At 30.3% G+C, this 12,210-nt stretch overlaps 1 protein-coding gene across 1 annotated transcript in view; it reads right to left on the bottom strand.

Moving 5' to 3' along the window:
• The window catches only part of LOC107445694 (unconventional myosin-IXb-like dachs), a gene marked incomplete in the record, with an annotated part of 225,639 nt that overhangs the window by 36,287 nt on the left and 177,142 nt on the right, over positions 1 to 12,210 (bottom strand). Inside the window, 2 exon segments of the mRNA XM_043044175.2 lie at positions 785 to 859; positions 10,312 to 10,486. Coding sequence (XP_042900109.2) covers positions 785 to 859; positions 10,312 to 10,486 — 250 coding nt within the window.

The raw sequence follows: 12,210 nt of genomic DNA, 5'->3' as shown, positions 1-12,210 counted from the left end.
CAGTAAGTTCCTAATAGGTCATGTTAAATATATTTACCACCAAAAAAATGGCATTTTTATAAACTAAATGAGTTTTTTTTTTATATCAAATACTGTTCTTAAAACAATTTCAATTCCAAAAAAACTTTAATTTACCTTTACTAGAAATAAAGGGCCCATTAAAGGGTTAAGATACAACTTTAAAGATAAGTCCGCTTAGAATTATTAAACAGATATATTTCCGAAGAAATATGTAGTGATAGTCACTCATGTACTTAAATGCCGACTTAGATTTTCCGCAGCTGTTATTTTCCTGTATAAGTTTCTAGAAATGTGCATGTTTACTAGGTAACTGTAAAGAATACCATTCTAGGTAAAAATATTATACTAGGTAAAAGTAAAAAGTATCCTAAAATAAATTTTACATTTAAAATTCTTTAAAAATTACTAAAACGAGAATTAATAAACTGCATCCACCTAAATTTTCAACCATATTTTTTTTAAAATTATCTTCATTGCTGACTTGTCATTTCCACACAACGTCTTAATTTAAACAAAAACGCTAAAATTATATTTTATAGATACTTCAATAGCATTTCAGCTTATAAAGATAATACTATTGCTATTACAAACTAAAAACCTATTAACCAATGCAATAAAAACTAAATTAAAAAAACAAATGAGACTAAGATGACATTTAAAGTCAATGGATTTTTTTCCCAAAAGAGAAAAAATAAGAAAGAAAAAAAAAAAATGAAATAAAAGTTGGAAAAAAACTTGATTCGAAAAAGTGATCCTAACTTACCTGATCCAAGAAGTAGCAGTGTATTTTGGTTCGATACAGAGCTCCATCTGTTACTTGCACTTCGATAAAGTGACCCTAAAAATGACATTTAATCTAGTTACATTTTGACCACTAAATATCATAACAACCTTTTAATGGTCTACCCACAATGATGGGAAAAGTGACTAGTGAATTAAAAATAATAATTATAGAAATATAAATATAGGATAGTAAAAATATTCGGAAGCTCAGAGAGCAGACAATTTTTAGAAAATATTAAGTGCTACTAAATAAAAACATTTAATCTATTAATTTATTTCAAATGAAGTAAACTATCCATGACTGCTATTACTTAATGTTATTGTTGTCACCGGCCATTAAGGCAGTGGGGATGCGATTGGTCTTGCTTTCTAGTGGCGCCATCTATGGCCAAGAAGTCGACTTTTCGCAACACCCATACATCACACCCGTTTATAGGTTGGGCGCTATTACTTAATACATTACTTAATTACTTGCTGCTAAAAAAATAAATAGTAGTAGTTAAAAATAGTTTTCTTTGTTGAAAAGAAATGTTCTAATTATCAGTACTTTACTCTGATAATTAGCAGAACTGGGATCTTTTGGAAAAACGTCTTTATTCATTGAGATTCTCTTTGTTAACGATGCTTCTTGTTCATAATAAATTTGTGGGACATAGGGGATTCTATCCGTGATATTGAGAAAAATAGTGTTCGATACCTTAAAACTACAACGAAGTTTTTTTTTTCTATAAGAGTTCAAACGATATAATTAGGGGCCGTTCAAAATGTACATACATCCCGAAGGGGGAGGGAGGGGATTTGCTATTTTGTATGGTTTTGTACGATGGGGAGGGGGGAGGTATTATGCAAAGTACGTACATTATAAGCATACACCAAATTCAAATTTTACTTTGATGAATAAATCATTTTAAATAAATATTTAATTTTATTTAAAAGATAATTATTTTAATTTTCATGAAAAAGGGGGTAGACTAATAAAATGTGCGTACTCTAAGGGGGGGGGGGGGTAAGACCTTATGTACGGTAATGTACGAAGGAGGGGAGGGTGTTAAAATTTCTCCATTTTTGTGTACGTACTTTTTGAATTTCCCCATATGCATTTAGGGATTTTGCATAAGTAATTTAATACTGTACATTTGTCTGCGCTTAAATTTTTCAAATGTTACTTTTTTTGCTTGGTATGAAGGTGCTAAACTACATTTCTGAAAATGCAGCGTGCAAAACTATACAGGTAAAATTTTGTCAGAAAAAAGGAATTCCTTAAAAAATCGCATTATTTCATTCCACCGACTCTAGATGGGAAACAATTTTACAGGGGTGGGAAAAAATAATGGAAACGCTTCTATGCTAACTCATTTTTTCACATTTCTCAATAAATATTCAGAAAATTATTTTAAAACTTTATAAGTATTAAGGTTATGCAATTTCTCATACATATCTAAAAAGTTTAAAGCTTTTAGGGGTTTAACGAGACAGTCAATGCGCGGAGAACATAATTTTTTCATAATATTATTTAGAATCGTATTTGGCAACTCAGTGCAGGAAAAAAAAAAAAAAAAAAAANAAAAAAAAAAAAAAAAAAAAAAAAAAAAAAAAAAAAAAAAAAACGGTTTGAAAATCCGGAAAATGTAAAAAGTTTCTTGTAAATTTCTTAGTAGCTTTTGTACTTTTTTTCTTAAATTAAAGCTATAAATAATGAAGGGTTTTCCACAAATACCATTTTGCAATATAAAACAAAATTTAATAACCAATGATAACATCCTAAAATGATGATCCAGGCAACGAAATGCGATGTTAATAGGAAATAAAACATATGAAATAAAGCGTTATTTAATAGGTGTGGTCCTATATAATATCGATGTTATTTTTAATAAATCTTGTTTATAGTACAAAATTAAATTTGTGGAAAACCCCTTACCATTCAGAACTTTTTTTTCCCAATTTTTACAAAAACTTCTTATAAAATCGCTAGAAACTTTTTACATTTTCAAGATATTCGAATCGGACGGCTTTTAGAAATTATCAAATATCATTCAAAGCAAATTTATGAAGAAATAAAAATTTAAATGTTTTATGCGCAAGAGCAGTATAAAAGGATTGCTTTAAATACTTATGTTTTGCGCAATTTTTAACGAATTTTTTTCCTTCAAATTTTAAAATGATATTTTCATCTAGTAAAAATTACTTTAAAAGTTTTGTTTTGATGCTGTTGAATATTTCAAAAGATATAGTAAAAAAACGTAAATCAAAAAAATTAGTTTTTTATTGACATAAGTTGCAAGCATATCACTGTCTTTTTTGGCATAGGGTGTTCAAAAACTTCGCAATTTGTTACCGGTCCCTCAAACCCCTAAAAGCTTTAAACTTTATTGATACGTATAAGAAATCGCATAACCTAAACACTTAAAATAGTTTTCTAAGTATTTCTTGAGAAATATATGAAAAGATGAGTTAGTATAGATGTGTTTCCATTGTTTTATCCACCCCCTGTATATCTCGAATGTTTTGAAAGATATTACCGAATCGAGATATTTGGACGAAAATCAAAAAATTCAGTTCCCCTTTTTATTCTCATACTTCGATTTTCCTCGTTCTGACAGAAACTTTCGTAACAAGTGGGAATATGTTTGCACATGCCCTTTAAGCTAGAACATTACCATTTAGTTTAACAGTAATTACCCTTGCACTTTCATTCGCAAAAAAAACCTTTTGCATTAATGTAAAATGAGGCGTGCACTTTCGCGGACAGAAATTTCCGGTAGACTTAATATTATTAAACTAGATCGAAATCACTTGTTTGTATAAATCACAATAATAAAACACTTGTTCTAGTACTTATTTATTTATTTTCTGAAAAAACGGTCCAAAAAAAAAAAAACTCTAGGTTTTACAGATTATTTTAACAATATAGCTACATTATATCCATAGGAAATTTGACACTAGGCCCTGTGAACATGTCCTCCAACTACTACGGAATTTCCGTAGTATCAGGAATTTTTTTTTTTCAATGGTAGCAGAAGTAAAATATTTCTTTTTTTTTCCTTTATTGAATTCGAATTTTGAGAATTTTGTAGACCACTACATATCAATAATTGAAACGTAAATATAAAGGGCCAAAGTAACTTATTCTGCCGTGCAATTGAAAAAACAACGCAAGTGCTTCATGATGGATTTTTTTTTCACGATAGATCATCTTCTTTCCAGCTTGTTTTCGCATAAGGGATAAATATCCGTGATTACCAAGACTTACAACAATTATTTTTCATGGTAGAAACAATCACGCATGTGCGTTATAACTTTTGATATGTCTTGGTAGTCAAGGTACCCAAAAACAAGCTAGGTAAGAAATGGTCCCATTACCAGTTTCGGTATATAAACAACTCTGAATTAATTTCAGTGGTGGGGGAATTAGGGAGCAAATTCTAAGCTTATCTCACATCATTTTAACAATAAGGTATATGAAAAGTTCTTCTCACATTTTTAGGGAAGCATATAACTCTGATTTGTTTGTTATATATTTCTTTTCGCATGCTTTTGCTAAACCTTAGCTGCATAAACCCGATGAATGATTTTTTAAAAAAATATATTGTTGAAAGTCCTTCTCGCATTTCCAGAATCAAATGTAGAACCTTGGAAAATATCAAATAGAAAATGCTTTGATTCTTATTTAATTATTTTTAGAAGCATGATTCAAATTTCAAGGCTGAAAAAATTCACGAAATCGATTACTATGAGTTTCTTTTTATGTATTTATGTCACCAACTGGATAAACCTTGAAATCTGCTGATAAACGATCTAAAAAATCATCCTGTTGAAGAGTCTTCTAACATTCTCCGTATCAAATGGTTAAATCCTGAGAGACACAAATCTAAAAAAGTGCTTTAAAAAAAAGAAGATGGAAAAAAAAAGAAGCCAGGGACAATTTTTAAGGGGACAGATATCACACTAAAGAATGCGGCTGATTCTAAAATGATAGAACTCAGAAATGTGATTGTTATAAATTCTTTTTTGTATACTACTACTGACTACGACAACTGCCAGCACTGTAACTATTGTATACTACAGCCAACTGGAAAATAAAAACTGTAATTTCAGGCACTAAACGATTTTTAAAATTATATCTACGCGCATAATCAGGATGAATTATAAAATCCTAAATATGAAGTTGAAAACTTCTAACTTTTTTTTTTTATCTTCATAAGAGTTTAATTCTAAGATGAAAAAAAAAATTCACGTATGTGATTGTTATAAATTTCTTTTTGTTTACTTCTGCGAACCATCGAATGCACAAACCTTGAAACCCGTCGATTAACGGGATTCTGATGGCTATGAGCTTTACGGTCAAGTACCAGATATATAATCATCGTTCTAAGATTTAAGAATAATTCCCCCCCCCCAAGAGTCAGCGTTTAAAAGCTTCTCAAAATGTATAAGTATTATAATGAACACAAGGGCGTATATCTTCATGATATCAACCGCAGATACCATGACCACTATCTGCGGAGTCTTCCGGTACCATCTTTAAAAAAAAAGAAAGAAAAAAAACGTCCACCTGATAAACAGTTACTAAATATTAATTTTCAGCAATTTCTCTTAAACTCGTCGCCCACGCCGAAATGGTATTTTGATTGGATTGGTTCTTAGTAAGTGATGGGCGTATCCATTTGATTGACGTGCCCTGAGGTTCTCTCAGAGCCAATGACCAGAAGCCGGAGTTCCTGTCCCTAAGCATTCCGAATAAGATTTCTTTTGCCAATTTCCAAATCAAAGTTGTTTTCATTTATTGGTCTTTCGTTTATTTGTATTCATCTGATGTGCTGACTCAACCTCCAGCACGTATGTCATTGTCATCTTTCGGGTGACTGGAGGCTCGGTAAAAACCAGAAAGGTGTAGTATAACTCACGGCTTAATTACTGGTGCTCAATAATTATTAAATGAACCGAATTGAGAGCCTCCCCATGATTGATTCGAAGGAACGCAGCCGGAGCCCCGCATGGAATCCGTATCGGTCATTAAAGATCGATATGACGATAGTTAAATTGTAGGCAACACGGGGACACTTTTTTAATCTTTCATGCAGAAGATGTTGGATGACAAATATCGGGTCGTGTTTCCAGAGAAAAAGTTGCCGTTCAAGGTAAAAGTGTTGAGAGATGACGGAAAAAAATTCATTTCCAATTTAAAGAAAGTGATTAATGATTTAAGGGTCATAGGATTATGATACGAAGGAGTTAGTAGCTCATAACTGAAGAAAAAAAAATTACATATTTCGAAAGAAAGATAAAAATTCTTCTTCGATCTGAAAAGGTTGAAAAGTACAAGCGTTTGGAAAAGATGAATTAATATTTAAATAGTTTTTCCCATTCATTGAATTAAACTACAGAAAAATTGAGAATAATTTTACTTTGATATAATTGTGTCATATTTTCAGATGTGGAGGAAACGTTTTGTTCAATGTGGTTATGAAATTGTGAAAATCTGTGACCAGTCTTAATAAAAACCATAAGCCCACCAATTTTTCCGTGCGTCTTGCTAACTAATTTTGAATTTAACTTACTCGTTAAGGCACTCCAAACGTTCAAAATAAAATAACTAGAATAATTAAATAAATAAAAAAAACAATTATTGACCAGCATGCTTTCCTTTAACGTTTATTTCGTTTAATATTTTTTTGCGAAATTTTATGGTTAGGAGTACAATTTTAGAAATTTTGAAAGCAGAATTAATTTGATAATTTTCATTTTTCAGTTAAAGTTTACATATCTATAAATTAAGATTAAATATACATCAAAGAAACAATGTTACGAGCAAATAAAAAAAGCTATTATATATTTTTGAATGTTTTTCGGATTAAAAAATCAGACTAAAACAAGATAGTTATAATTTTAAATACTACTTTTTGAAGTTTCTCGCAGAAATCATGGTCTCTAATCCAAGAGTAGAGCAGAAACTGTAACATTTGCACTTAGTAAAATGAATTGATACTTGAAACTTTTTTTTTTTAATTAATCTTTTTTTATCGAATTTTAAAGCAGTTTATAGCTGAAACTGTAACAATTACACTTAGTAAATTGGATATGAAGTTTAAGTTTCACGATAAATAATGTCTGTTTTAGATAGAACGGAGACGAAAACAATTGTACGGAGTAAAATTAATGTATCGTTGAAACGTGTCTCACATGATGTAAAATCTTCTTTCATCTAATTTAGATGCAGATTAGAACTTTGACTGTAAAAATTGTCTCAAGTAAAGTGGATCTATAGTTCAAAAGTGTCTCACAAGAAACAAGATCTATACTGTCATCTTCTTATAATAAATGGATTTATCCTATCATCAATAACAATATAAATTTGTGCCAAGCAGCGATCACGGATAACAATTAATAAACAGCAATTTAAATTTAAATTAGCTTATTTAGGTATTCTTCCGATCAAAGTCGATGATCTACGATTTTTTTTTCAATTTCTTCATGGCGTATTATGGGTATAATGAATTACACCAAAAAACAAGTAGGGGGGGAGGAGAGGTCTGCAAAACCGATTAATAAAAAAAACTTGCGTTCAATTTGCGTACCACGCCTGTTACACTTTAATCCATTAATTAAAACTCGAGATAATGGTCTGCTCAGGCATTGCAATTTTCCTGGTGTCTAAAATAATGCTTTGATTCGACGATTTATTTTGCCAAAATGATACGGGATAATCGTTTCTTTATTTAAGAATATCACTAAAGCTTTAAATAAAAGTACCGACAAATTATAATTTTAATGATCCATGGTTAATTCAATGTCATTGACAATGTAATGATCTTTCTGTTTTGAAGAAGAGGGCTATATTAATCATCATTGTCAATTTGTTTTGATGGTAGGTTTGCAATTATCGCCGAAACTGTAATCACTTGATTAAATTCAATTTCTTTCTTTTTTTATTAAAAAGAAAATCAACGACTTTAGATGATTGTTGTAATTTTTCAAAATGAGCAGCTATTCATATAGAGAAATTATTTCAAATTTCGGTTCATATGCACTAAAAACCTTCTTTAACTTTAAAATCGCTCAAATATTTTACTTGGAATCATCATCCTCTGAGGTCATCTAAATTTTGAAATCTGGCCAACTTAAAATATCTTAGTACAACTTAATACTTAGTACACCACCTATTTTTTTTTTTTCATTCCTTCTTTTTCTTTCCTTCTTTTAAAAAAGAAAAAGTTTAGAGAAAAGTAAGTTCAGGTAAAACTACGAAGAATAACCAAGAAGTTTCGGATGATGAAGAAATGCTTTCGAAATGTCAAAATCCAAACAAGTTATGCCAGGATTATGCGGTGAGGAAAGTATCATGCAATAAATTATTAACATTTTGATAATTTGACAACATTCGTACAGCATTTGAAACTTCATGGTTTACTCTATGTTTTACCAGAACTTACTTTTTTTTAATATAATTTTTCTTTTTTAAAAAAAAGTATCATGCAATAAATTTTTAACATTTTCATAATTTGACAGCATTTTTACAGCATTCGAAACTTCATGGTTTACTCTATGTTTTACCAGAACTTACTTTTTTTTAATATTATTTTTCTTTTTTAAAAAAAAGTTATTTAGGTGAAAGAAATTTTGCGATGAAGAGTTTCAATAGGGGTATAGCGGTCTCTTAAGAGATTTCTTTAAAAATTCTCACTTTTTAAAATTTATTTATTTATTATTTTTATTTTAAGTATCATTTAAAACCTTTATTCACTAAGTTCTTCAATCATTGAAAAATCAATACTTCAATTTTGTTGTTAAATGCACCTTGAGCCTTCTACTTTAAAAACACTCAAAGATTGTTAATTGGTAACTCAATCCACTGGGATCATCAAAATTTAAAGACATGACCAAATGAAATTATGAAGTTAAATAAGACCAAATTAAGATATCTTGTGCAGAATTTTTTTTAAAATATCATTTCGCACTACCTTCATCTACTAAGCTCTTAAATTGATGAAAAATCGATGCGTGACTGTTTGTTGTTAATTGCACTTGAAACCTTCTTCCACTCTAAAAACATTCAAAGACTGTTTCTCGGTACCTTCATCAGGTGAGGTCGGTGGAATTTAAAGATGTGGCAAAATTAAATTCCGCTTGTTTATTTAAATAAGATCAAAATAAGATTTTCTCTGAGAACCTTCAAATTTTTTCTAGGATATCACTTAGAACCTTCATCAACTAGGCACTTTAATTCGTGTACACAATGTACGGGATATTTTATACAATTTTACTAACGTAAGAATTGGCTGTCGTGATCTTTAAACGCAATTTAACAAATTTAAACAAATTTTTTCTAGGATATCACTTAGAACCTTCATCAACTAGGCACTTTAATTCGTGTACACAATGTACGGGATATTTTATACAATTTTACTAACGTAAGAATTGGCTGTCGTGATCTTTAAACGCAAAGTATTGTCTGCGTCTCATTTAGTTTCGTGCGACTCAATGCAGTCGAACGTCATTAACGCGAAACCGCTTAATGTGAAATATCACTTTACATGAAACACATGTTTAGTTTCGTGAGCCAGCAATCAATTATTGTTGTATTTTACATATTGAACAGTAAGTTTTCCAGCTGATCATCGCTTAACACGTTGAATGCCATGGGGGTCACCAGAGACCGACCGGCACTGAGTTTGTTCGAAGCTCCACAGGGGTCACCGGTGAAGCCAAGATTATTAAAAACACATAATTCGAGTAAATTTTTAAAATTTTTTTAAATATTATTATCGTTACTAAAATGGTTTGAAGAAATTACAGAACGCGCAAAAATAGTTTTATTTATATACACACAGAGATGTCAACTTGCTCCGTACAGCGAATAAATATTTTCATGTGGTAGTTTATCAATTGCGATTCCTGGTTTAATAAATTCAATTTAGTAGATTTTTATCCACCACTATTTCTAAAGAATTCGTGGACTTTTATAATTCACCACTTTTCTTAGAATCATGCACTCTCATTTCAGAATATATCATGCTAAACCTTTTCATAAACTAGCAAAATCTGTCTAATATTTGCAAATTTAGTTTGTAGTTATTTACCGAATGGCCAGACGAGCAAGCCATGTAAAACTAACGTGGCATTCAACGTGTTAACATGAAGGGAAACTGGACACTGCAAAAATAATAAGCATGTGAATAAAATCCCAATTATTTCATTTTGAGGCTTTTTCTATTTTCTTTCTTTGTTAGAAGTAGCAGATGGGCAAATAAATAAAATTATTTTATAAAGTTGTTAAAACTTTTAAGCTTATTTTAATTTGCTTGGTTCATAATGTAGTACATAACATGCATTAATAATAAGTAATAAATTGTTTTCATGATGTATCGGATAAAACAAAATTCGGTTAACATGAAATAATTATGATAGTCCCTTCCGATTTCGCTTTAACGAGGTTCGACTGTAATCATGGTTATATATAGTTGAGCTGATTTAATTTCGATTAATATGAGGGGGAAATGAAATACTTACGATTCGACTAGATTCAGAGTTGTTGGCAGTTTTGGCACTGCCCAGTGACCTGAGCACTGTAAAGGCTGCAGCCAGATGCTTGAAGGCATCCGTCTCCGGCCCACCACCGGCAACATCAAACAGTTGCCGTAGCAGCAACATTGAAGAATATGTTTTGCCGCTACCACTTTCCCCACTAGAAAAAAAAGCATATAATTCATGTAAAAGTAAAGATTTCAAATAGTAAGAACAAAGTGTTATAGAGCGCTTTAATGAAAAAACCAACTGATTATGTTCTTTTGGTGCCTAGCCAAGGTGGTCACATTCTGGAACAGTGGTAAAAACGAGATTGAAATGAAGAAAAACTGGTTGGCAAAACAGTTTCATTAATAGCTGGTTTCCGGGAGGGGTTAATCTATTATTTTCCTTAAATTATTCGGGAATACTTTTTTGTAGGAAAAAAAGAACCATCCTCAAAAGACGGTCAACAAGGTAGTTCTATCTACAGCAAAGTATCAATGATATAAATCAAAGCACGGAAAATTCATCTTTGTGTAAACACAGGGTTGCCACGGGCGACTAAAAATGTAAATAGTGGTGACTAATCGATTTCAAAGTTTTATTAATCTGTTTTGTACAGAATTTATATAATGAAATGATACAAAAAGTGGTTTTATGGAAAACGTGGTATAATATATTATTGAAATTAATTGTTTTTTCCNTTTGTTGGTTGCTGCATATACTTTATTTTTAATGTTATTTACATGGTCAGACCAGGTCAGTTTTTTATTAATGGTTAAGCCTAAATATATAGCTTTATCAACTATGCAAAAAGTACTTGCTCCTTATAATTCTTGATCTAATCAGAAATAACTAAATCATCATGGTATCTGAAAATATTTTAATTCACCCAGGTAAATGAAAATACTGAAATAAGTTTCCCATCACAATGAGTGTCTTTGATAAAGGAACTGTCCTAAATATAAGACGCTGGGCGTTAACCGGTTAAGAGAGATTAAAATTAGCAACTTTTTGTAACATATTTTTTCAAGTTTACTATTAAAACTGAATTCGAAGAATGCTTTTACTTTAAATATGAATAATTTGAAATTTAAGTCTTAGTGGTAGTTACTATTGTCTAACTAAAGAGCTTATAATAAATAAAAATGAATTAAGTTTCTACCACTTTTTGCATTTATAGTCGCCTGTGGCAGTCCCTGTAACAAATATGAACTACCTCTTTTCTCGTAATGGAACTTTTTATATATAGACCACTTTTTAGGTTTAGCCATTATTGAAGCATTAAACAGGAATCTTACAGTCTATAAAACATTTTAAAAGTGATTGTAAAAGTACGAAAACAAAATGTTTTAGTTACGTTTGTATTTAATGCTAATGAAAATGATAACTTGCTTGTAATAGAATGTCATTTCGGTTGATTCCTGGGTCATTAAATTTCTTTCAAATCTTTGTTGCTCACCTTAACATTTAAATATTTTAATAACATGACGCTTTATTTCATTTATTTCTTAGATAGCCTTTTAAAGTGGTGGCGAAATTTAACGCGATTAAGTAAAATTTTGTTCTTACTTGCTACAGCCTTATAAAATCTTTTGCCGAAAGCGGAGCAGTTGGCAGGCTTAATATTTTAAAATAAATATAGACGCAAAATATGGAGAATCGAAGTTCTAATTAAAAAAAAAAAAGAAAAAAAGAGCTTATAAGAGGAAAATTGTAACTTCCATATTAGAATTTATTTACTTTAGCACCACTTTTTAAATTTCCTAACAACAGCGCTCGTACGCTACGCACCTTGGAAAAAATTATAAAGTGGCAGTAATAGTAATATAATTTTTTTGTAGCAATATGTAGCTATTTTGTAGCAAATATATATATATATATATATATATATATATATAT

Source organism: Parasteatoda tepidariorum, chromosome 10 (assembly GCF_043381705.1).
Source record: "Parasteatoda tepidariorum isolate YZ-2023 chromosome 10, CAS_Ptep_4.0, whole genome shotgun sequence".
NCBI classification, from domain to species: Eukaryota; Metazoa; Arthropoda; class Arachnida; order Araneae; family Theridiidae; genus Parasteatoda; species Parasteatoda tepidariorum.
The sequence above is the reverse complement of the archived record's forward strand: the minus strand, read 5'-3'. Positions and strand labels throughout refer to the sequence as shown.